This window comes from Mesitornis unicolor, unplaced genomic scaffold, assembly GCF_000695765.1.
Source record: "Mesitornis unicolor isolate BGI_N332 unplaced genomic scaffold, ASM69576v1 scaffold1465, whole genome shotgun sequence".
NCBI classification, from domain to species: domain Eukaryota; kingdom Metazoa; phylum Chordata; class Aves; order Mesitornithiformes; family Mesitornithidae; genus Mesitornis; species Mesitornis unicolor.
In genome coordinates, this window is record NW_010187282.1 from 11,868 (window position 1) to 39,110 (window position 27,243).

Genomic DNA, 27,243 nt, shown 5'->3' on the forward strand with positions numbered 1-27,243 from the left:
TATAAGGTGTCCACCTATGATCTGGTGGGATCCACAGGTCCAGAGCAGCCTAGGAGGTGGGGTGAGCACAGGGGCACAATTCCCTTCTGCAGAGCATTTAAAAAGACTTCCTTATTCCTAACTGGACAGAAACCAAGAATTGCAAATAGTGTAATCCTCCGTGAAAGAGAATTACCTGTGTAGGAACAGTTCTTGTCCTTGTCAGTGGGAGGGAGTAAAGAGTACAAAAATAAAATTAATTACCTAGTGCGATTTCATAGCAAGCATCTTAGGTTTTCCTTTTGCCTTAACAGCCAAATTGTTGTCTTACCATGAACACTGATGACACCACTTAGTTCTCTGTCTCTTAAATCACTTTAAATCACACATCTATCCTGCTACAAAAGGAAAGGAGAATAAATAAAGCTCAGAAAACCAGTCATCCAGTTGATGAAACTTACCATATTTCACCTGTGCAATGTCACCAACTACTATCTCTGCCACTGGGATCTGGATAACCTGCCCACCTCGGACAACAGTAAACTTCTGTTCCTGCTCAATACGACTTTGAAGCCCGCGAAACTGCTTCTCCTTGCTCCAGTCATTGAAGGCAGTGACAAGTACAACACAGATAACAGAGAGGAGGATGGCAGCACCTTCGATCCAGCCTGCTTCAGCCTCACCTTCATCTTCAGCTCCTCCTGTTGCAGTCCCACATCCTGCGGAGAAAACAGTAAGAGTCGTTCAGCCAAGTGAAGATCTGGTTTACCACGTTTATCACAAGAAGAAAAACTTGCTGGGAAATGACAGCAAGGTGAAGGAATAGAATTGCTCGTCGAAGTACTGGCTGCTAAATGAAACGTGGCAGCATAGAGAAGAAGTGGAAATAAAGATGTCTGGGGAAAAGAGAAAGCAAGCAAATCAACAGGAATTGTAGATATTTTAATTTTTCTACTGAACAAGCTCTCCTTGGGAAACCCCAAGTGAACAAATGGAAAAGGCAGCACCAATTCTGTTATCTGACAGAGGGGTCGATGGCTTCACATGAGCCACCAAGCAGCTCCAGAAATCAGGAGGACTTACTAAATTGGCTAGGACTAAAATGACATGAAAGGCAATGACATGAAAGAAAAGAGATTACATTAAAGCAGATTTAAGAAACAATTTCCAATACCATTTCTAAATGTGCTCAGCTAAACATATTTATAAGGAACCTTTGTTTAAAAAATACTGAGATGAACTAAGTATATTAGTATTTAAATGTGATAATGAAACATGTTAGGGAAAACTAATAGCCTAATATTAATTAATCTTAGCCTAATATTAATAGATCTTTCTTCCTTACACAGAAATATAGTGGCATCCTTACAGAACAGTAAGTATATTACTTTTGCCAAGTAAAACAGTGTTAAAAACCACATTTTATGTCTTAATTCTGAAGTGTTAATTCTGAATTGTTTTATACACCTCTCCTAATGACTTAATTCCAAGTAATACGCAATTAAAATCTAAATACATTTCCCAGATAGAATTCACAAAACAAAACTAATACAGCTCTCCTTCTTAATGAATAAGCTGTAAAACCAGCTCATTTCTAACACTGGCCAGCAAAGTCCACAGGGTGGAATCACCCAGTTCAGAGCTATCCCAGCTGACGGGAGAGAAGAGGCTGAACAGCAGAGCCTCCCCTCCTCAGTCACCAAGGGAGACAAGGAGTCTTTTAATTTTTCATGATGAACTGAACTAGGTAGGCATTTGAGATCACTTCTGCATCTTACCAGGTACCAAGGAGTTTAGCAACTTAGCAACCGTGTTGCTTCCATCTACGACTGCAGTTTAATTTTGTCTTATTCATCAGCTGTCACTGGAGGGAACGAACAAGTCATCTGATTTCTAATTTTTTAGTTACAAAGATTTCCCTGCAACACAAGCATCAGAATTCATCAACCAGCTGAGGAATTACTCTTGTGTGTCAACAGTAACAACACTACCAAACGTCAGGGGAAGACAGATGAGAGGGAACGTCACCAGGTGAACAGAAGAAAATGAAAATAAACTGAGTTTTTACTGCATTTTACATTTAGACTCGACCTCACTGAAAAGCACAGCACACTCCCAAGAGAAGGGGTTTTCCTTGCAGGGATCCTCTTGAGACTGATGACCCACATGAACCTTCATCTGCAGCACAAGAACCTCGCTAAAGAAACCAATTTATAGCACCCGAGAAAGGAATGAAGTAACTTTTTTCAAGTTCAGTGCCTTAAGTCACTTAAAACTGGTTGCAAATACAACTCAAACCACATGTTCCACTTCTTCCTTCAGCAGAACGCTACTTCTGGGAAGGACAAATGAACTTTGCTCTGTTTAACCTTAACCATCTTAACTGGTCTATATTAGATGGTTATAGTATATTATTATTATATATCTATTTTAGATTCCTTTTCCAAATTAGCAGATTCACTTTTGCCCTGTTTGGATTAAGTGGTTTCCTGGTAATTCTGTTTTGGCAAATGTAAGACACAAACTCACTCTTCATTCTTCATCAGATACGATTTAGAATCAAGTATCATCAACATCCTATTGTTTTAACCAGCGTACTCCTCTCCTTTCCCACAAAAGGAACAAGCCCTGGTCTAACCACAGCCAACGACTGATTTTGTTTCCTTTTGAGGTGGTTGAAAGTCCAGTACAAAGAGGTGTTGCTTCCTACGGCGACCCCTCAGGCTGGGTTAACTGGCAACAGCACCGTGCAGATCCACATAGAGAAGGGGGCAGCTCAGCTCTTCAGTGGTTTTAGGCATTTCCACTGGGGTGGTATTTATTGCCTTCATTCTGTAATGTGACTTCTTATGCTTCCACTGAAAACCTTTCATCTCTGCATATGGATTACCGATAATTTATACCATCATGTTTACTACAAAATCAAGAATTAACACTATGTGATACTTAAATACAAGTTTTTATTTGTGCTATTAGCATACACCTGAAAAATCAGCCATTTGAAAGGCATGAGCTGTGCTTTGTTCTTCATTACCAGGATCCCACTATTGCTCTGGACACGTGTGAACGTCACAGTAGTATTAGAAGAGCACAATATTCTGTCTCTAAAGCAGAAATCCACCACTTCTGAGAAAGTCATTGCTATTATTCCAAAGACCTGAGAGGGTTGGTCACTGGCTCTGAGATGTGTCAGAGGTAAAAACTAACAGCTCCTCAGTGCATTTGAACCCAGTACTAACACTGTACCTTGAATGCTCTGGAAATCAGTATTTCTGTGCCCCTACAGGAAAAATAAACAGACCAAACCCTCTTGATTCACTAAAAACAGGTAAAAAAAATATAAAAAAATCCCTGACTTGAGTAATGAAATTAATTTTATGTATGTGTTGACAGAACTGATTCCCATGTTAATATACAATATAAACAATCCCATTCCTAGTACGTTCGTATAGCCAGAAAAAACAGTCTAACAAAGCACGTAAATAATACAAGATGTCATCGTGACAAAAGGAATTGTATTTACCTGCCTCATAAGATTATGCACAAGCAAAGAACATAATTCACGATTCATAGTCCGGCTGAAAACAATGTTTGTAAGAATGAAAGAAAATCTGGAGAAAACAGACTGAACTTGGATCAAGCTCGTGGAAAGTGCCTCTGAATTTGACAAGCTTCCACACTAAATAACAATTCGTGATTCTAACTTTCAAAATCCTGAGAAAATTCTCCGTAACCCAATGGGAACGACAAAAGTTGGAATGCATTTCATTGATTTTCTGTTCATTCCATCAGACAATGCTAAATCCAGCTGGAGGAAAGGTATTGAAAGGGGAGGAAGGGATTCTTGGGCGTGAGAGCCAGGAGTAGAGACATTTAATTGACAAATATGGTTTAAAACAGAAGTTAGCCTTTTAGATAGATGGAAGGAATACTGAGTTGCTTTATGGATTTGAGAGTCCTCATCGGGCAGATTCAATCTGGCTTCTATAAAACCACAAGTGTTGCTCCTTATGGTGATCCAGTGGCCCAGGTTACACACGACAAGGTACATCCACCCGCAGAGGTGGGCAGGGGCCATGAAGCAGGCAGCTCCCACTGCTGCGACTCAGTATCACTCACAGTTACAGCAACAAACAGCACTGCCTTATCAGTGTGCTGCAGGTTGGGAGGGAGCACAATTCCAACTCTGCAAGGAGTTTGAGCACAGAGGACTGGATATTTGTGTGACTGCTCTGGTGATCCTGCTCTGGCAGGGGTTGCACTGTGGGAGCTTTCCAGGTCCCTTCCGACTCCTCAGATTCTGGGATTCTGATTCTGTGGCATCTCCAAGTTTAAGCAGCGGCTGAGCAAGGCTTTTGAATATCTACGATTTGCAGGCAGGTACTTGTAACAACGGTTCAGAAATGAAATTGCACTTTTTGTGAATCTAGTCCAACGTAACCAAAACCAGGCTCTTTAAATGATTGACCAAGTCAATCATCAGACTTTCCCAGAATTTTGGTTCTGCCTTTTTTCAGCTCCACGGCAATGAAACGGGATAAAAGTGCTAGAGAAATTAATGCAAAATGTGCACTTTGTTCTCACTATAGGAATAAACTCCACCAACTTCAGCACAGTAAGTAACTACCTAGTTCTTCCAACAGTGACATTTCAGAACACTTTTTTTTAAACAGAGATTTGCAGACAAGCAGGATTTAAAAATGCAACCTGCCCTTCAAGAGACAACCTATCTGTCATGAAACATTTCCTTCATCTATGTTGTGTTCTTGCTTCAGAGCTATTTCAGAAGTAGTCCCTTTTAACAGGAAACAAAGCAGGAAACTTGCATCTCCATTGGTGTGAGTTTGTAGACTGCTTTCTTATGTACTTAAGGAACAATTTTTATTTTTTTACTTCTCTTCTGCCATTATGTCCCACAAATGAATTTACAGGAGGAAACTGCATGTATTCATAGACCCAAAAAACCATACACCTTGTAACTATACACTTATATTCCCTGTCTCCCTTATTGCAGTACACAGAGACACACTATTGACTACAGATAAGGTGAAAACTAGGAATATAAGTAAGACACACAAAAGACTAAATAATAATAATATGCCTAAATAGCAAAATATAGTTTAAAGGATCAGTATTTATCAAGAACGCTCATATATGCTTTAAAAAAAATATGCTAAGGACTAAGATTGCTGCTCTGCTTTCACGAGATGGTCTTTGGTTCCTAGTGTGACTGAAAGGTATGCCTGAGATTTTACTGGAAGCGTCACAAAAGACTTGTTAATATGCATACGTGATTTGTGGTAGGGTTTTATTTTAAGACACTGAATTGTGACGTACTTATTCAACATGGTATTTAACGTAGCATCTATCTGTCAGAAAACGCAATTTCAACAAAGTAAACAAGTTCTTAATACGGAGCTGTTTTCTGCCGTAACTATGAACATATGTTGTGCATGTGTCACTCCTCAAAGCCTCATCCTCATGAGACACAAAATGCATATTCAGTTTGAAACCCAGATTATAACGATTTGACTGTGAGTCAAGAATGCAAAGGGCTGTAACTCCTTTGGCACTGAAAAAGCAGATGAAGTGCTAAAGTGGATTAGCTTATTCCAAAAGGGTGTGCAGGAACACTAGGAGACTGGTGTGATTGTGTCCTCCACGAAACATCTCAAAAGTACATTATCAAAAACCTCACAGCATTTTAAAAGCTTAAAATCTGACCAGAAAGAAGTCAGCAAAGACTGTTGGAAATGTTTTCTACAGAAGGGAGATGAAGGGAAGATAAAATCCAAAGGTAAATGCAGAAATATAGAATGGGAAAGGAATTCAAACCAAGTCAGGTAGGCAGGCCAGCTGAAGTCGCAGCAGCCTGCGTTTCCATCTCATCAGAGCTGTGGGCTACAAAACCTGCCCAAGAACCTGCAAAGCTGAGCAAATACCCAAACCCTCAGCCTGTGCTGGACCCTAACTGCCAGTATTTTCAAAATTAGGCTGAGAAGCCCACTCTGCACTAGCAGTATTTTAATTATAGATAAGGTTTTAGAACAAAAAACTATGAAAGCAAGGCACAGGCTGTTAAAAGGGAAGGGGATTTTATGGCAGAAAAGACTTGAACATAGCTGTGCCACAAGAGGAAGGGGAGAAAGGAGAGGAAGATATACGAGACCCTGTTAAAGCACTGCAGGGAGACCATAAGCAAGAAATGTCACTGTAACTGCCAGGAGAAAATAATTTGGCTGGTATTATTATTATTATCATTTCAATTCGGTGAAAGCCAGCAAGAGGGAAAGGAAAAACAGAGGAAAAGGAGAAAAAAAAGAGGAAAAGGCCACAAACAGCCAGAGAGCAGATTACCAAGCATGTGGCCTGTTGGGAACTGGGACGCTGGTAAGGTCATAGGAACCATTTCAATATGATTTTCTTGTAATATCAACCCAATCTGGGCAAATTCAGAAAGCTAAAAAGAATATCTGTTTAAGATTTCAAAGAGTTACGAGGAGATTCGTAAAGCTTCTTTGAATATGATAACGATTATAATTACAAACCATAGCGTCTTAAGCTGCAGGATGGTAATTTTGAAATCAGAAAAGGGATATTTATAAAAATCTGTGAACATCTGTATACCTAACTAAGTCCCAACCTACAGCACATACCTCTCAGCTACTTATTTCAACCTACACGTTTCTATTTTTAAGCCGAGAATACCTCGCGGCATTTAAATTCCCTGGGAAAATCTCGGAACACCCCCGGAGGTGATTTTTTTAGTCAGTCAAACTGGTTTTGTCATCAGAAAGACAACAGTTCCCATGATAAAAACTTTTTAGCTCATGGCTTGCTGTAAAGACATTTTTTCCTTAGCTGCAACTCCAGCACTGAGGTTATTGAAGCAAACGGAGCAGCTCTAAAGTCACAGCTTTTTCATCAGTAGAGCTGGGCTCTTGTTAAGAGCATCGTAAGTGATGTTATTTTATCAAGTGTATTTGGTTGGGAAGAAAAAGGAACAATAATGAAAAATTAAGCAATAAATACCATAAACTTCCCTTCTTAACATCAGGTGCAGAAGTCACTACAACTTCAAAGATCTCTTCTGTCTTTCTCCAAGGACTTCTTCAACTGTGAACGACATTTTCATGTTCCCTTTAATAAGCCAGACTGCATTCTTCAGAAACACGTTGGTTTCCGTGAGCAGCCATAGTGAAGGGGTTTACTAAGATGAGATATTTATACTACACACATTCCAGGTGTAGGGTGCTTGTGTATTCACCAAAAGTCATTTTTGGATCCTTATCTGAAAACAATATCAGAATGCCTTGCTTTGGGATAGTTCAGTTTGTTGTAGAAGGACCTGGCAAGGGGTGGGAGGGGAAACCAGAAATAAAGCAAGAAAAATGAAATATTGTCCCTGTAGGTTAGCTATGCAAGTGTCATTTTAGAGCTCAATATTAAATAGTTACACAGTTTTGACATATTCATGCAAGGAAACAAATCTGCAAGCCCTGCAAGCGTATAGATTCACACATTCCTCAGCCTGACCACAAACACTTGTGAGCAGAGAAATGTTCACTAAAATACTCACTGAACTTCAAGAGCTGCAATATGTTGAGCGGGATTCTTCTGGCTGGCCCAGCCAAGGAAATGCAATTTGTGAACATCAGGCAAAAGGATGGGGTCTTAACTCCAGCAAAGGCAACAGAAGGGAACAGCACCGTACAGTTATTTCTATAATGTTTATATTCAATTGTGGTTCCACTCAGAGAAAGGCCAATATGGGAGTTGGCATCACAATTCCTGTTCTTAGGGATTGCAGGATAAAAACAGGAGATATTCCTATATTCCTACTGTATATTGCTCAGAGCTAAGAATGGCTGGTAAATACAGCCACGGATTCCAAAGGTCAAATACAAACGTATTTTCAAATGCAAGAATCAGACCTCGACAGTTCTCTGTGTTTCCTAATAAGAGTTAAAGAGCAGTTACCCAACGATGCCTGCAAGGTCACGTCCTAGCTGAGTTCTACTTACACAATTAACACTTCTGGAGAAGCTCTTCCTGGAAATGACGTGAGAAGATTTCACATTTCATCCCAAAGTTCTAAACCTCATTACCTCATGTCCCCAGTTGAGAGCTAAGTCACGCTCGGCATCTGGAAATCTAATTAGCAATATCTAAAAGCGACCCAGTTTTGTCAATGATTTACACGTCTCTAATGAAGGGAAGGTATCTATGGGACTTAATTGTTCGCAGCCCAACACAGATCTGTAGAAACCAGATGTAGGTCACTTTACATTACAAAACAATTATTTAATTTGCAGGTCCCATATGACACAGCACGCACAGTTTGCACTGTACAAATTCTTAACGTGTTGGTACTGAAGCCAGATCCGGTCTTAAACTCAATGTCATTCCTCAGTATCACTGACATCCAGACATCAGTTTGCTACCTGAGCACACTTGGTGCTGGGGCACAGTACAGCACAGATAGAGTCGAGCAAAAACATCCTTTGGACAAATGCTTGGCTCCTGAACACTGATGTTCCACTGCATCCCATCTGGATCTCAGAAGCGATACATCTGCTTTTTTCCCAAGCCCATGGTTCACACAGTATCATTTAAATTCTTCCTTTAGAGTTATCTGTTCTTGGACAGAGTGATAGCTAAATCAGGCTTTCCTTGCTGAGTCTGAGAATCTGTGTATAAACTACATTTCCTCTATTGCTGCTTCTCACAGACACCAAATGCAGGGTGTTCTCCAGAGCTGTATTGCCAGAGTTCAACGTTGCAATAAGAACATCCATTGACATGAAAAACTGCAAATGACTATTGAATGAGCAGGACCTCACTTGCTCTAATTCAGTCAAAAGGTGATGGGTTGAAAAGAAATAGGGGAAAGAGAGTCAGAAAGACAAACAGACAGACAGTACATCCAGCCACAGGAGTAGGGAGTTAATTTGTAATAGGGAAGCTTCAGAAAAGGCAGCATCCACTAAACAAAATTTTAATGCAACCTCGAGTAGTCTAGAAGCAGGCCATTTGCAAGCATTTTAGAATATGGAATAAAACAATCAATGCAACATATTTTTATCAAAACACCTATAATAGAGCAATTATGGTCACTTAATTATCTTTTAAGTAAATATGTTTGCTGTGCAACCCAGTAGGAATTTGTGAAATGGGTGTTTTCACACATCATAAAAAATACTTACTGTATAATAACAAGCAATCATAAACAGCTTTCACAGGTGCTACTAAATGCATAAGGCAGTAAATTTTTTCCAAAAAAGACAAAATAATGAGATAAAATAATCAGGCTTCTCTTAAATTCTGCCATTAATTAATTATTTAGGGGTTAATTGAGAAAATAAAGACTGTCAACCAAAAACTCAAGTTCCCAATACAGGATGCTATGTTCCATAGAGCAAGAGCTTTGTCTGCACCGGGAAGGCTGTGCTGGGATAATGGTAGCAATGCCCTGCTCTAGGAAAGATACTGCTTACAAACAGCTTGTAAACTGTGAGCATGACCTACAACTATTGCGTAAAGAAATAGATGCTTATTCTTATTATTGTCTCTAGATACTGAAAAAACATCTAAACATAATATAAAAAATAATTACATTTGTCAAAATCAATTGTTTCTGAAGTAACTTTTCACTTCAGCCCAAATACCAATATCCACAATGACATTTCTGGTTAAGGTTGAAGGTTTCTTTGTATTCGCCCAGGACTGGATGTTAAAAATGGAGTTACCAAATTCTCCACATAGAAATCACTGTCCCAAGAACCCAGACCAGGTGTACAGGGTCCTAACCTTAAACGTTCTTGCTCATTCACTCAGTTTAGGTTCTTTTCTCAGGGTTTTTCATGGAAAAAAGCTGAAAGACCTTGGTTCAGTTCCAACACAGAACAGAAACACCTATAAATACTTTGATGAAAAATTCTGTTTAGTGGTGTGCCTTGATACCTCCAGTTAGGGTTTCTGAGGATAACTCAACTGATTTGGCTATATCAGAAAAGTGCTTCAGTTTAGACTGCATCGACAACAGAGCAAGCGAATTTACAGCAACGAAGAACACAGAGCACATAGAAGAGATTCCCTTCGGATGATATCATTTAAACGTCAGAGCTAAAGCAAAACTGAATACAAAAGACAAACTCAGTTTGATAGATATAGGTACTAAATCGAATTAACAATGCAGGAGAGACTATGATCCCAGAGAACTGAATCACTTAACTGGAACACTAATATAGATGGCACTGGCTGATTCAGAGTCAGACAGGGAGGGGAAAGAATGCCTTATTTCATGATCACGTATTGGAACACCATACTTGGAACAGGCTACTATGCCAAAGCAAACACAACATTGTGAATACAGGTGATAGGAAGAAATGAGAATTTCTGTTAGCTTGATATTAGCAGTGAAGTGGCTGTCCATATGTTGACATTCTGTCACTTGGAGAGCTTTAATTAAGTTGGATTTAGAATTCTAAACTTGCTATTTAAAACCCCTGCAATAGGGAACACTGCAGCTATGTGGGTAAAGTCACCTTAGAAAAGCTTTATTAAACACAAATGGCCCATTTAGGGTCTGAACTGATGGCTGAAGAAAAAAGAAATATTATCAGTTCAAGAAAATACAGCACACTGGGACCTCCAGCTATCCAGGCACTCCATACAAACGTGTTGGAAAGGTGAAGCTGCAGTTACTTAAGTTAGTTTCTAAACACAGGAAGAGTGCTCCTATTTCTCAGGTAGCAACCCCTGACGATTTCCAGTCCTCCCCAAATACAGCCAGATGGAGAGGAGCATTTGAGCCCTTTCTCAGCCACCATTTCCCACTCAGACCACTGGAAGCACCAGCAAACACAGAAGCCCATGAAAACAAATAAACGCTTAACAGCAAGCTGGCTATCATCAAAGGAATTTAGACCCCCAAAGAACATTTAACGTGAACACGGAGCAACAAATCTTTCATAATACACATAATCAGATCAAGCGCTGTCTACTAAACCCTTATAAACAAAGCAAATGATCAGAAGAGCAAATCACTGAACAAGGCTTTAGGATGGCATCTGCCTGAGTGAGGGATGCTTGTACCGTCCCATTTTGTAATCATTCTAATAGAAACCAAAATGATAGTGCTTGCTTCCAAAATATTCCATTTTTCCTTTTTCCATTTTTTTCTGCTTCTAAACAAGATGCTCTGTCCGAGATGGTTTTAGAGAAAGACCACATTTAACAGAAAGACTACCGAAAATTCGCAATGTAACATTGGAAAAAGTTGCCTTTGCCTGGAAATCTCGACAGGCGTTTCATTGGAGCTTCTAAAAATAACGGATCTGGCGCACAGGATGAAGCTATGATTGCTGATTGATACCCTGCATGCATTCTAGACCATTTAAAGAGTAATTATCAACTTCTTCCAACCTACAAGCCCTGCAGAGAGAAGTTACTAAGAATAGGCCACTGATTTTAATAGGCCCCTTTAAAGTAATTCATTGATTCTCAGAGGTCCACAGACCACAGCTGGAAAGCCACTGATTATGAAAATTTGCAACTGAGTGGCTTAAGCAACCTCACAGAGGTAGGATACTGCAATGCCAGAAAATTAAGCCAGTGCTCCTTCAAGCTTGGGCTACGGCGACGGGCTCTAGAGCCAGGTCTTGAGACACCTCAGCCTCTTTTGATGCTGTTACTCTCTCCCTCATTAGTCAGACTCATGAGAAGAGGAAAACCAGGTTGAAAAAGATACGGAAGATTTATACACCTGAGCCACAAAACCAGGTCATAAACTGCAGTCTTTATTCCTTTCATTAAATTTCTCATCTTCATCACTTCGTGCTAGAAAGCTTTAAGAGGTGAAAAAATCATGGCCATAGAAGGTTAAACATTACAACATAATGTCTTGCACCAGAAGGCATTAAAAAGTTCTATCAATGATAGCCAATGGCGTGGCCCTAGAAAAGCAGTTTTACAGTGCAAATCTCTTAAGGAGACGTGTTTCTAGACTGTACTTTTCAGCTTAGTTTCATCCCAGAGGATGAGATATAATCCCATCTGAATGCACATCCAGTTTGTGCACCCTGCAATGGGAACCAACGCAAATTAACTGGAGAGAAACCAGAGACAGAATTTCTGCAGCGTACTCTGCAGACTAAAATGTTAATGTAGATACATCCAAAGCAAGCTAAAGCTGCACGTAATTAGGATAGCCTCCATTTAGAACATGCATTCTATATATTCCACATATTATTGAGGGTTTCAACTCATCTAGTTTTAAAGGCTCTAAGTTTATGCACACTGAACTGAAATAAGATGAGCAGCGTATCCCAGAGAGAAAAGGCAGAACTCCTTATGCAGTAACAGAAATAAATTGCAGTCAACTGCTTCAAGTCTCTGATAGGATACATATATATGTATAGATACACACATGAAAATACATGTATATATATTAACACACATGTCTATGTGCACAGATACATGGTTAAAAAGTAGTCTGATGCAGTGCATTACATCTTGTATCATCTCTACTGCATTAGATGGAACAGATGGGGACTGTAATACCAAATACTCCCTTGGCTGGGCTTTATTCCTGAAGGTGGAGTTCAGCAGGGTGGGGCTTTGCTCTGCTCTCTGATTTAAGCTGTAAAATGACCCCTCAAGTGCATCTACGCAGATATGAAGTTGAGATTCTTTTCCCAAGGTTCCAGTCCAACGCCTGATTACACATGTGTGTGTATAGACTTCATGCTGAGTTCTCGGTATTCTGTCTCCAAGGCCTCTTTTATTGTTACTGGGTTCTCCAGGAAAGGAAAAAAAAAGGTAGCAAAGTGCTATACAGCTGCCCCATCATCACAATTTTAGTGTTCAAAAAGGTGCATCTATTCTGTTTCGTTCATCTGTGCTTAAACAATTTCCCAGTAATTAATTTCCCATCCTAATTCAAGCCCACCAACAGACACGAACCAGAAGCACGTGTAGACTTTGGGTTCTCACATCGTTTCTTCCACCTCATGTTTGCCGTTGGCAAACAGCACCCTCCTTTCAAACTGTAAACCAAACCTATAACCTGGTCCAAAAATAATCCGAATTAAAAAAATGGCACATAATAAACAGGTGATTTTGAAAACTTGAAAAACAGGGGAGATTTTAAAGCAGTTAAATTAGAACTGATTGTTTAATTCACAATCAAATAAGAAAACACTCAGTACTCCTGTATTTCATACCTTTTATTTTATAAGGTATTAATGTTAACTTTTGAAAGTAAAGAAGTTTTCAGAGATTTTGGGGAATTTTCTTGGGTTTTTTCCCATTTTTAATACCAGGAAAATAATTTTAAGATAATATTTTGGTTCTCTTTGTCCAACTTCCTGGGTAAGTTCCCACAAATAGCGATACACTGGTATTTAGAATCAAACTGCCTTCAAGTAGACAAAATATGGCTGGAAACTAATAGGACAAATTGGTCTTCACATCCATGTAATATATAACAAGGCACCCTTGTGTATAAAGTCTTACATTTAGGTCGTACACCCGGATTAAGTGTCTCACTGCATGGACACTTAGACAAATTATCTGGGAAAGACACAGAATTTCCATCGGTGGAACCTTTTAAAAGTAAGTTTGATAAACTTCTGTCAAGAGTGGGTTAAGTACTGTTGACAGTGCTTTAGAGTATGGGGACAGACTAAACGCCCTCCAAGATCCCCTCGAGTGGTTTTTCTCATACTCTTCCTCTCCTTGTTTGTCCTTGGATGCTGCCATCAGGCTCTGGACTAACCAGAGACTGGAGCGTGCTCTGATTTCAGCACCCAGTGCTTGCCCAGCACTGTGCTCCTCATACGGGGAGTGCTGGGGAGCTTCGTGTAAACCCAGCGCTGCTGCTCTGCCCAGGATGAGCACAAGGCCAGCAAGGCTGGTTGGCTCTGCCCAGTCATGGTCCTCCCAATGTTGGCTGGCCACAGGGGATGATGCTCAGATGACATCTGAGCCATCTCCCTAAAGGTCCCTATCTGCAGGCTGCACAGCACCTCGATACAGACCCACACAGCCAACCACAACGATGCCATCTCCCAAAATCCACAGAACCAGCCAGCCTGAATCTGCACAAACATGCCAGCATAGCCAGGTGTAGTACTCTCCTAGCACAATCCATCTAGTTTGGAGCCCTAAACCCAAATTAGTCCCATCTTCTGAACCAAGAGAACAACGTGAAAGCAAAAAATGTGCCAGAAATGAAATAATGTATCCAGGAAAAGCCAACTCAAACTTGCACCATTTCCTGAAAAAAATTTCCATTTTTTTAAAAGAGTCCAGCAGGGCCACAGAGATGCTGCAGGGAGTGGAGCATCTCCTGCTGAGGAGCGGCTGAGGGAGCTGGGGCTCTTGAGCTTGGAGCAGAGGACACTGAGGGGTGCCCTCATTCCTGGGGATCCATTGGGAAAGGGCAGTGTCAGGAGGAAGGAGCCAGGCTCTGCTCTGGGATGGCCAATGCCAGGACAAGGGGCAATGGTCCCAAGCTGGAGCACAGGAGGTTCAAGCTGAAGATGAGGCCAAAGTTTGTCAGTGTGAGGGTTATGGAGCATGGCCCAGGCTGCCCAGAGAGGTTGTGGAGTCTCCTTGTGTGGAGACACCCAAAGCCCTGGCCGTGTTCCTGTGTGACTGCTCTGGTGATCCTGCTCTGGCAGGGGTTGCACTGGGGGAGCTTTCCAGGGCCCTTCCAACTCTTCACATTCTGGGATTCCGGGATTCTCCTCATGAAAACAGCCTTTTACAAGTTTTGGAAGACAGCGAGATAACTTGCATGCATGAGAATTTGGACACACGTGTCACAGCTGAGCACTCCAACCTGTTCTGTTCCCTGCTCCTGGATATCTAGACCTGGCACTGAAGTCTGATTTAGGGCAGCAGTTCACAAGTAAGATACTTTCTTAAGCAAATTCTCAACGGGACTAGTTTATTTGTCAAAGCAGACTGGGTTCACGTCACTAGAAGACACATGCTGCTCACCTCATCTCCTAGCTTTGGGAAGAAGGAGGTTAAATGGTGGGGTTCTGGCAGAACAAGCTGTTTTTAAGAGTGCAAATATCTCTGTTTGTCCTGTTTTCCAGGATGCCAACTGCTTCATCCCTTGTACTGACAGACTGTTCAGATCAGTTTAAAAAGTCCTTTGGGAATCTCATGGTTCAAGTTCAATGAAGAATGACAGAAGTATTTGAGTGTGTGCAACAACACTCCTCAAAAGCTGCATTTCGATAACTCTGAAATTAATCTATACTTCGAGATTAATCTATTTTATATAAAAGCTATTTCCTCATAGCTGCACTTCCATCGTCTCAGCTTCTCTTGTGAATGTTCCTCCTTGGACAGCACAATAAAACCCTCTTGTGCAGTGACACCTGGGTCAGTGTTATTTATTCAGCAGCAAAGATGACAAAGGATTCCCATTAGAACATAGCAGCTTTTAAGGCCTTATACCCTCTTACATACGACCTGTTTTCCATTGCTTTAGTATTCCTCAGTGCCTGAAGAACATCATATAACACACTCTATATAGACTTACAGAATAGTACAAATATTTTAGGTTTTTATAGTCTAAACAAAGTCATCTGAGAGCGCTCCGAGACAAATGGGTGTGTATGTGGAAGTCCAAATCTGTTCTAACTAAGGGCTAAAATGAAATTAAGTGAGAACTAAAACCCTCTGAAGAAGTACCTGGTTTGGTGTATGATGATGTTGGACTATATAAATGGTTAAGAGCCCTGCAAAATTAAAACCAGTGCTTACAGCCTGCACATAGTACAGATAAAGAACTGGGAAACAGCAGCGAGATTTCCCTGCCGTGCCAACGGGTGATGAGGTGACAGTGAGGATTACACGGCAATTCAGCTGCTCCCCTGACCCTTGAAGCTATACAAGAGATTTCAGGAGGTTTGCTAATTATTGCTGTTTTCAGAATCTGCACCAAAATCCTGAAGATATTTTAAGTATTTGTTCAGGAATGCTGAGCTCATTTGCTTTCTCACTGGCATCAACTCACGAAAGAGGGGGGAAAGTTAAGATTCAAATCACTGCAAAGTATTAAAATGAATGAAATTGAACTAATTTGATGTTTAAAAAGCTTCACATTTTCTACATTTTGCATTCTGGAAAGGGTTTACAGAGATGATGCATTTCCAAAGTGCCGACACTATGACTTGCTGACATTTTTTAAGTCTAAAGTGCACATATAAGTTGTGGAAGCAGCTTTTCACTTCATGTTGGCTTCATAACTGGGGAGGGCTGGCAAAAGACAGTTATTTCATTGTATTCTATGGTTTTAGGAGATTTGTAAAATAACATTACTGTTGGCCTTTTTACGCTGCCTACCTTCATGTTTTTTGAATGCAACCTATGTTCTCACCTGCAAAATGTTTTTATAAAAAAAGATTAAGATCCCAGAATCCCAGAATCCCAGAGCATTAGGGATTGGAAGGGACCTCAGAAGCTCATCCAGTCCAATCCCCCTGCCGGAGCAGGAACACCCAGATGAGGTTACACAGGAAGGCGTCCAGGCGGGTTTTGAATGTCTGCAGAGAAGGAGACTCCACAACCTCTCTGGGCAGCCTGGGCCAGGGCTCTGTCACCCTCACTGAGAAGAAGTTTCTTCTCCAATTGAAGTGGAACCTCCTGTGTTCCAGTTTGTGTCCGTTAAAACAAAAACCTGCCCCAAAGAATAGAGAATTACTTCTGTTCAGCTGCCTCATTTCTGACTCTTTCACTCATTAATCAAATATATTAAATGCATATTAACAAAACCCAGGGTGACATTTTTTGAGAGACAGAGGGACATACGCAACACTTCCCTGTGGAAATCTTTGTGTCCTAGGATCCTGAGTTGGGCCTGCAAGACTCTTGGTATGTGAAAGTCTGGCAAAGGACTTAAAAAATTAATGTGCTTCATTAACCATGTGAAGAGCCCTGCTGGATTTAAATGCTAAGAAAAACATCGGGTGAAATCCCAGATGTGGACTGTATGTGTAAAGCCAAGGTAAAAACTGCTAACTGCTGCACTGGAATGTTTCGTTTACATTCAATTATACTTGCTGTGTCTCACTAGGAACTAAATGAACTGAACTCCCCAGAGGATGGCTCAAGATTTTCATATTTATCTGAGGTTGCTATTAATTAATTAAATTAAATTTGGTTAAAGTTCCTCAATAATTAGGGCTTCTACTTTCTTTAACGTTTCTGAAACTACTGCTTATCCCCTAGGGTCATTTAAGCAAAGGGGCCACATGATTATTTCTTATTTAAATGAAATCTTCAGCCATACTTCGATTTGCCAGTGCTCATTTCGAGCGTTAAAGTAATACAAATGACCAATATTAATAGAGATAAGAACAATAAAAACAATATGCTTGTATTTGGCAGGAACTGACTGTACTCGACCACAGAATTGAATAAGAGCGAGCGCCATTTCCAACGCCAGATGAGGTGGTAGTGCTCCTGCAGAGCTACTCCTGCTATTCATTTCATGTCCAATGTTTGCTTCCTGCCCAAATGACGCCCGTGTGTTTCTCCCACGCCAGTATGTGTTTGCGTACACAAGAATCTATTTCAAGGTTTTCCCCAGCAGCAATTTGCATATTTATGCAATTTCAGAATAGGCTTATTTCATCGGGAAAAAAAATAATCTAAGATTTCTAGACTTTCCAGAGAAAAACAGATCAATCCACTAGAATATTACTTCTTGGAAAGAGAATATAAGAAGTTTATGATCTGGGCAACAACTCTTGAAAAGAAAAGAGGAGGAAGAAAGCTGTTAATGAACAAGTGAGAGATTCTGAACATCAGGTACCTGAGAAGACTACAATGAATGTAGCTGCGTTACTACTATCGGTAAAGAAACAGAAGAAAGAAAATGATTTATTAAAAACTGGGGGAGAGAAAAGGATTGTGCCAAATCTAAGGTCAAGCTGTTCCGACACACACAGCAACACAGAAAGGGTCTTCTTCCTTCCTGCCCCACTGTGCCAGAGTTGCAGAGCCAGGGTAGCTCTCCCCCTAACCCCACCAATCGTCCTCGTGGGGAAGTTGGAACATGGTGTGCTGCTTTCCTTCCCAACAGGAAGGAAGCACGCATGTCTTACGTGCCAATAAGTGGCAGAAATTAACCTCTACGAGTTGTCCACAGGGCAATTTAGCTGTGAACCACTATTTCTCGTGATGGTGCCAAGCTTTTTAGGGTAGTTTTGCTTGGGTTTTTTTTCCCCCCTCTCCACTGTTCCTTATTCTTAACATGATGCTAGACTGTGTGATGGGGACCAATATCTGCTGATTCAGCATGGTAGGCTGAGACCTAGTGGCATCTTTCAATGGAGAGAAACATTCTCTATACACAGAGAGAAATGCATACAGTAGCAGAAGATAAATGCTGCACATGAACCTGAGGCAATGCATGGCTACGAGAAATTATCCTTGGGTAAAATAACAACCCCACAATTTACAGAAAAGGTGAAAAGCTGGAAGGGAAAATTCAGGTGTTCATATATGCAAATACACACTCCCCCACGTGGAAGCAGAGGGAGACTGGGAGGAGTCCTCCCTACCCCTGCGGAGGAATGAGCAGCAGAGACCGCATGGGATGAACCGACTGCAACCCCCATTGCCATCCCCCTGTGCCGCTCGGCAAAGGTGGGGAGGTAAAGAAACAAAGCTGAGCCCTGGGAGAAGAGAGGGAGGGGTGGGGGAAGATCTGGTTGTATCTCTCACTGCTCCTACTCTGATGTTATTGGTAACAAATTAAAATGGTTTGGGTTTTTTCCCTTCTATGAGGAGTCTGTCTTTTGCCCATGACCGTTAAGTGGTGAGGAAAGCTCATCCAATCCTTATTTCGTCTAGCCCCTTTTGAGGGCATCATGGTGCTCAGTTGCCCACTGGGCCTAAACCACAAAGATTATGCATGGGTTATTGCAGTTGCTCTGTTCCAGCAGAATTTGCATCAATGGTAGGGAACTTGCAAGGAGGAGGACTGGACTGACCCAAATCACTGAAGTATTTCTTTTAAAATGTACACCAGTCCAGACTACACACTGGAAATCAATGCTAGGTGGTACTAAATTCAGCACTTTTGCTGCTAAGAGAACTTTGTTGTCAGCTGCTTTATATTCTTTACATATGTGTGTGTGCGTGTGTGTATGGGCTTTTTTAATAGGTACATGAAATCTTTAGGTTTTTTCCACTTTCTTCCACAGATACCTGCACTAGTTAGTGGCTGGTCCAAATCTTCCTCACTGTGACTTGGTCAATCTGAGAAAATGTCAAGAGACATATTTTGAGTCATATCTTCATAGGCAGTAACGTGAGAGAAGATGAGAACAGCAAAGCATTTCAGATTCCAAGCAACAGATCCAGACAAGCTGAGGACTTGGTTGGTTGTCTGGGGTTTTTCTGTTTCTACCTGAGACTGATTTTTACAGAGGTTTTTGTCCAAACATCACATGGCTGCCTTTGCTTCTGCAGTGAAGAACTTAAAAACTCTCTGGCAAATCCAGGGCTGAGGAGCACGTTGGCTCTTGCATTTCCATGTCTGACTGTGACTCCATTCAAGCCATACACAGGTACTTATTCAGGTTGAGCATAGCATTTGCTATATAGGCACCAAACAGTTGAGTACCTGAGTACAAGTGAGTTCTACCTCAACATGGAGGCTTAGCACAGAAAGACACGGGAGCTGTGGATCAGCTTTATCTTCTCACCTACTATAGGGGTCCTCTTTCGGACTTAAATATCCAACTATGTCCCCATTGGCCAAGCAATGTGGCACATTATAGGAATGATAAGGAAAGAACTAAGTGAGGAACCCCAGGAAATACAGTCCTTCATAAGGACACAAAGTCATGAGAGGTCAGCAGGCACCAGAGCCACAGCCTCAAGCAGCAGCACATCACCACCACTTACAGCTTAATTTAAGTGCCTTGGGAGGACCGAATTTCAGGGAACCATGCCCAGCAGGGTATTTTTTCCTCTTCATTAACTTGTTGCATGAGTAAGAGGAAGGCTAATCCAGCCATACGTCTGCTGAGCAGTACTAAGCAATGTAACCCATCATTTAACTTTGTTTGCAGTATAGACTTTTGCCTTGGAAATTTGAATAGAAGCTACCTCAACCAAAACAACTTTTCCCTTTTTGCCCCCCGAAGCTGCAAAGAATTGTACATTTGAAAACAGACATCAGGCCTGCGGCTTCACATGGCGGGTAAGGCCCAAAAGACAGCAACAAGGGAGAGGATTCAAGGCTCAGAAATCGCTAGCGAGGGTGTTAGCAGCAGGCTGAAATTTTTTAAGCAGTATGGTGTATATGGGGGATGCACCGAAGCTCGGCAACGCTGCCGATGTGCTCAGGATTGCAGGACAAACTGTGTGAAGATGGATTTGGAAAGGCACAGAAGAATCACACATTGCAACTGAGTCATTCCTGCGAGAAGAACTGACTGTTTCAGCAGCAATCTGAGGGGAAAGAGACCAAAGCGAGATTGCTTCAGATCTACAGCCAAAGCAAGGCAGAGATCTAGGAGCGCCCAAGGGAAGGGCTGCCATTTCTGACTGAGTCTAAGCTCTCTTTCCCAAAGGTTGTTTCATTTCCACAAGCAACGTGATGGTTTGAGACACAGTCCAGGCAGTTGATCTCATGGAGCAGCTCTCTCTATTCATATACTGCCTTTACAAACTGTACACTAAAATGTTTCCACAATACGCTGATATACAGAGACAAATACTTCAAGTGTAGTCCCAAATCTCACACCTATCTGCTCATAAAGAAAAAAAAAATAAAAGGAAAAAGGTGAAATCTTTAAGTCTTTTACATTCATAGTTACAATTAGTAACTCTGGAAGATCCTTGTGAGCGACAGTAAGTTGGTGAGTTCAGGTAATTAGCAGCGATGACTGGGCAGAGCGGAGTGGGAAGGCTACCAGTCTTGGTATATTTTCCGAATGAAAATGCACTTCATTTTGAAAAACAAAAGAAAAAGAATAGGATTCAAAAGAGGAGGCTGCCTTATATGCTATAAAGCAACCATCCACCAAAAAGTAGCGTCCTGTTACACACAGGGAACACTTTGTTGAGCCATAGACCAACCTGAACGTCACAAGCACTGCATTTCACTTTGCCACCAATCAGGAAAAGCAAATAGCGACAATTTTTAGGGACAGATAAAAACAAACAAAATGGTACAACCACTGCGTTCATCCAGAAACCGTCTGGCTGTGGAGGAGCAGGGCAAGTTCATGAGCTGTTAGTCAGTAATGTCCGCTCCTTTCCTAGCATTGGACTGTCTTTTCAGATGAAAATATATTATTTTCAAGGGAAAAAAACCATAAAACCTGCAAACAAGCGTACATTTTAATGAATAATTATCATTCTGGGAAAAGTCAGAAAATGGAAATACAGGTTTTCACGCTTCCCAAAGGAGCATTTGTCACCTACCCCAGCCCTGGGCAGGGATTGCCTGTTACAGGCAATATTACTCTCTCACGTCAGGAAAACAAGCTCAGGCACAACGCAGACTGCTGTGAGGAGGCTACAGATTACATGGGGGTTTTACCATATTCTCTGTTACTACAGCAATGTGCAGATGGACCAATTTAAAGCTATGAATAAAGTATACGAGATTCAGGTAAGCAGACAGCTCCCATGACAGAACGCATACCAACTGCTGCCCTTTTGGAGACCCACAGTCTCCTCAGATAGGCTCATGTTTGGTCTGAATCCAGGTCCACGTCCAAGCTAAGAAATAGCTTAAATTGTTCAAAAAATTGGCATAAGTGTAGGCAAAACAGCATATTTCATTTCTTCATTAAAAAATCATTTGAACTTCACTCAGCGTTAGCCTACATAGAATTTTATTTCATAATTGATTACCAAAGGTGATGCGAAACCATCAAACAAATTTCAAGTATGGCTACATCCCACTGACACCAATGGTAAAGTCAAGCTTAATATGTCAGGTTTTCAGTGTTGATGACTCTTTAAAAAGGCCATCTCCCAATAAATTATAGGTATCCTTAGCAGAAGTTTAGAATATATTAATTCTAAAATGAAAAGAGAATCTCCAACGTTTATAAAGCTGCTCAAAAACAGACTTAAAAAAAAAATTAAAGGACCTTTACAATGTGTAAAAAAAGTTGGATTAAAAGACATTCACTGACTTGATTTATTCTCCCTGTGTAAAACGTGGCCAAACCTTCCAGGAAAACAATCCCAAAAACGTCAGGGAAACAGCGACCATCTGATAGAACTCCTTGCTGTGGGAAAACACAAGTGGTTTTTCCCAGGCTGTGCTGCTGAGCTTTTCAGGCTGTCTCAGAACCCCACACGTGTCGTACCTCCCCATGGGAGAAGAAACATTTTAAATGCAGTATCAAAACAGCAAGAAGAAAAGTTTTTAAAACCTCACTGATGACACAACTCCCCTCTTCCAAAGACCTGTAACAAGTCTATTTTCAAAATCCCTTTCTCACCAAATAAATTTACAAAACCAGAGGGCAGTCTGCAGATTTATGCCCAAGAAAAAAGCTTGCAGAACCGAATCCTAATTCTGTAAAGCATCATTCATGGCTTACAATGTCCCCAGGGTATACTACTATGTCCAGTTATATGGAGCAATAAAAATAAATAACATTTACTGCAGCTAAAAGGAATAATTCCTTTATCTTTTCGTGCCTAAATCAGACACCTGCTGAAATAATAGTCATGTATTTGAAATTCAGTGAGAAAGCAGTAGAAGATTCAGGATCCTACACAAAGGATTAAAGCATCATAAATATGCTAGAAGAGCTACGCATTGCTACGTGCCTATTCTGCTGGTGAATGGAAAAGGAAGAAGGAAGGGTCTTCAAGGAAAGTAGCCAAATGCAACTGAAGCAAATGCAAAAAGCATTTCAGGGCTATATTTAGAGGAAGACATTCTTCATACACTTGCCAAGCTATTCACGTCACTCCGCACAGCATGTTTTATCCAGCGTTATGAGTCTATGAGGGAGCGGGGGGTGGTGGTGGTGCTGTGCAGAATCTGGAGCAGCTGCCAGAAATGGAAATCTTGCATTTATGTAGAGGAATTAATATTTTCAGCATGTGAATTCAAGAGTACTTTCCAAATGGGGGGGGGGGGGGGGGGGGGGAAGGAGAGGACAGGGTGTTAAACTTTCTACAGCTATCGCAGAAGGATTCTGCAGTACATATTTTATAAGTAACACGACCTAGCATCTAATATTCCCTTTTGAGCCAGGCTCATTAGCCTTAGCTCCATCACTACAAATACTAAAACCAGTGAATTCCACTTCAGCTGGTATAAACTAGTGGAAGACCTGTCCATATTCATGTCTGTAGGATACATTATTTAGATAAGCAATAAATAGCAATAAAAGGAGAACAAGCCTGATGAGGAGCGGCTGAGGGAACTGGGCTTGTTCAGCCTGAAGAAGAGAAGGCTGAGGGGAGACCTCAGCACCACCTACAACTGCCTCAAGGGAGCTTGGAGAGAGGTGGGTGCTGGGCTCTTCTCCCAGGTGATGGGGGATAGAACAAGGGGAAACGGCACCAAGCTGTGCCAAGGGAGGTTCAGGTTAGAGATAAGGAGGAAGTTCTTTCCTGAGAGGGTCGTCAGAAGCTGGCACAGGCTGCCCAGGGAGGTGGTGGAGTCACCATCCCTGGATGTGTTTAAAGAGCGGGTAGATGAGGTACTTAGGGATATGGTTTAGGGGGTAGACAGGAACGGTTGGACGTGATGATCTCAGAGGGCTTTTCCAACTGAGCGATTCTGTGTGATTCTGTGTGCGATTCTGTGTGCAATGACATCCTTCTCCTCTATAAAATAATAACAGTCTGAGAGGAATAAAAAACGAAACAGAAGCTCAAAGGTGAAAACAGAAACAAAAGTACTCTGTTATAAGACACATCATTATTATTCTTTAACTCATTTAGCACATGTCATGAGGTTCAGCTATCTGCATAAAGAAATGTCAAGCATACAAAGATATGTCAGTAATATGTAACGGCAACAGGAACAAACCACATGGAAATTTCCCCTCAGTGACCTTCTGGAGGGAGAGGATGGCATTAATTTGAGATACAAGATTGGTTTTACTTCAATTTAAACAAATTATTTCCGTAAAACGTTTTTACCTTCATTCCCTTCTCCAGGCGGCTGGTAAAACGAAAGCCCCAAAGATATGATGGCTGCAATTTCCAAGATTATAAGAGTCACATCCTGCAACGCTTCCCAGACTAGCTGTAAGAATGTTTTTGGCTTCTTTGGAGGTATAAAATTTTTTCCAAAAATAAGCTTTCTTTTTTCTAGGTCTGCAGCAGTGCCAGCTAATCCTGTAAATAGAATAAAATAAAATAAGATCAATTAAAATTGCAGTGAAATAGAAAACGCCCACTTATATCTGCATTTCTATGAATTATTTCTTCAGGAACAATCACAAGCTGTACCACCTATGGTGTATTAACAAATAAGTAGATTTTTCCACTTAAATTTTGCTTTTGAAAGATGATTTGTCCTTATGTTATGAAAAGAATGCTTATAGGCAATATTTAGTAGTAATTCCTGCCAGTTTTCATCGTAAAATAGTCATTGAATTTACTGTAATGAGACTTATGTATATAGACACATACATGTAAGCAATGATTTCTGAAAAATGGATCATAAAGCACAAGTTATATTTGGTATGAAGTTGCAAGAACTGTTGGTAGCTTTTGGCAGTATCAGTAGAAGATGCATACGTGTCTTTGTTATGTATATAAATCACATAAATCATATAAATCTTATAATAAAGCATCTCATGCTCTACTTCCTCTTTTTTTGCACAGGTACTGCCACGCAGCCACTGGAATGAACTTCATCAGACTTCTGGTAACTGCAAAAAACTCAGCCAAAGTGACAGGTTATCTGTGCAATGAAAGCAAAAAGGAAACAATATGGTTCCTTAAATCGATATAAAAACACACGTGCTTTGTATGAAACTTCAACTTAAGAATATTTCAATTTGTGTTGGTCGACAGTCGGCTTCACATGAGCCAGCACTGTGCCCACGTGGCCAGAAAAGCCAACGGCATCTTGGCCTGTATTCAAAACAGTGTGACCAGCAGGGCCAGGGAGGTGATCATCCCCCTGTACTTGGCACTGGTGAGGCCGCACCTCGAGTGCTGTGTTCAGTTCTGGGCCCCTCACTAGAAGAAGGATGTTGAGATTCTGGAGCGTGTTCAGAGAAGAGCCACAAGGATGGGGAGGGCTCTGGAGAACAAGCCTGATGAGGAGCGGCTGAGGGAACTGGGCTTGTTTAGCCTGGAGAAGAGAAGGCTGAGGGGAGACCTCAGCACCACCTACAACTGCCTCAAGGGAGCTTGGAGAGAGGTGGGTGCTGGGCTCTTCTCCCAGGTGATGGGGGATAGAACAAGGGGAAACGGCACCAAGCTGTGCCAAGGGAGGTTCAGGTTAGAGATAAGGAGGAAGTTCTTTCCTGAGAGGGTCGTCAGAAGCTGGAACAGGCTGCCCAGGGAGGTGGTGGAGTCACCATCCCTGGATGTGTTTAAAGAGCGGGTAGATGAGGTACTTAGGGATATGGTTTAGGGGGTAGACAGGAGCGGTTGGACGTGATGATCTCAGAGGGCTTTTCCAACCGAGCCATTCTGTGATTCTGTGATAATTTAAGGGGACAGCATTAAGAATGTGTGGTTGCACTTAACACCACCACTTAGGTGGTTTTTTTTCCTTTTTGTTATATTAATTAACTAATTAATATTTACACAGACACACGAAAAAGCCAAACCAAAACTTGCAAGCATTAGGGTGTAACACCTGCCCATACACTGCCCTCAGCAGCACAAAGAACTGCAATAAGCTAAGTGGTTACATATTTCTGCCAAATAATACATGACATCACTTGGAACGCTTACAGAACTGTAGGTTTTGGCTGCGACCAGCAATGTAAAGTCATTCACGCTTATTCACACTAACATGACACCACACTTCATTGTGAGTTCATCACTTTATTGAGGAGTTCAACTTGGAGGACTGCAAAGGTGTCTGCAAGAGAGCAGGAGGAAGCGATCCCACACTCTGAGGAGCCCTCTCCTCACACAGTTTAGGCTAAGTCCTTGCCCAAAGAGTATCAGCACCTACAGGGTAATTCAGGAACGGAAAGCCCTACATCTTCACAATGCCAAGCAAAGGAAATCAGGATGCTGCTGTGCTAACAGCACTCGGTGTTACGTCTCGGTCCCCCAGGGCTGGTACAACTGCTCCCAGCAGTGCACATGTGCCACTAAGCCACGTCTCGGATGGAAACCTCAGGCCCAAGCACAACTTCCTCAATACCAAAGCAAGGCTTTTCTGAACGTATCAATCCTGCCACCACGCAGGCAAAGAGGCTGACTCACCTTTCACTTTGGGTATATAATTACAGCTGCTGCGCAGCTTCTGGCTCTTGGTTAACTCATCAAAATTTCATTTCACCTTCAGCTTCTAAGAAACACTATCCATCTCTCCCACATAAAGGCATGCTGTAGTTATTATTACCTCACTTCATTTAATTTTCAGCACCTAGTGCTTCGTGACACTGGAACAGACAGGTCCCAGCTATTATGAAGTGTGTCTATGTTATTCTTCGTGATTCAAACAATAACATGTCAAACCTCTCAGCGACTCCAGCAGCTCCCAGTCAGCTTCCAGTGGGAGGTAAACGCTTTCCCTTATGAAATATCAGTTGCAGGCTATGAGCTGTTTGAGGAGTAGCCCTTCTGTGAACCAAGGCAGATGACAGAACTTGGGACAACACATGTGAGAGTTCAGGGGAGTCGCTTTCCACCCATGGGATCTGACACAGGGACAAGCCTTTAGCAGAGACCAAGCCAAAGCAGTTTGCTTGGCTTTCAAAAGGCAGCAAAGCCCTTCAATGCAAGAAAGGATTTACACTAAAAATGGCATGGACAGTTTGCGCTTGTCCCCCAAAACACAGGCTACTCCAAATACAGTAGTGACTTCATACATAAAGGGGAAAGTGCATTGACAGCACTGATAGTGGTAGGGATCTGGGGCTGAAATGTTCATATAATGCATCGACACGCAGCAATACAGAAGTCTGAAACAGAGAAAACTCCGAAGCACGTTGGAAAGTGGAAGGAAGAGATGTCTGAAGACCACCCCTTGCAACACAGAACACGGGTGCACAGTGGGGGGCAGCTCCAGCAGGCGACTGGGTACTCAGCAGCACGGAGGGA

The 27,243-nt window shown here is 41.6% G+C and overlaps 1 protein-coding gene across 1 annotated transcript in view; it reads right to left on the reverse strand.

The window, feature by feature from the left end:
• Nucleotides 1–24,342, reverse strand: part of LOC104541328 (plasma membrane calcium-transporting ATPase 2-like) — a gene marked incomplete at both ends in the record, with an annotated part of 34,934 nt that extends 10,592 nt beyond the window's left edge. Inside the window, 2 exons of the mRNA XM_010185372.1 lie at nucleotides 441–698; nucleotides 24,145–24,342. Coding sequence (XP_010183674.1) covers nucleotides 441–698; nucleotides 24,145–24,342 — 456 coding nt within the window. The remainder of the gene's footprint in view (nucleotides 1–440; nucleotides 699–24,144) is intronic.
• Nucleotides 24,343–27,243: the final 2,901 nt, after the last annotated feature.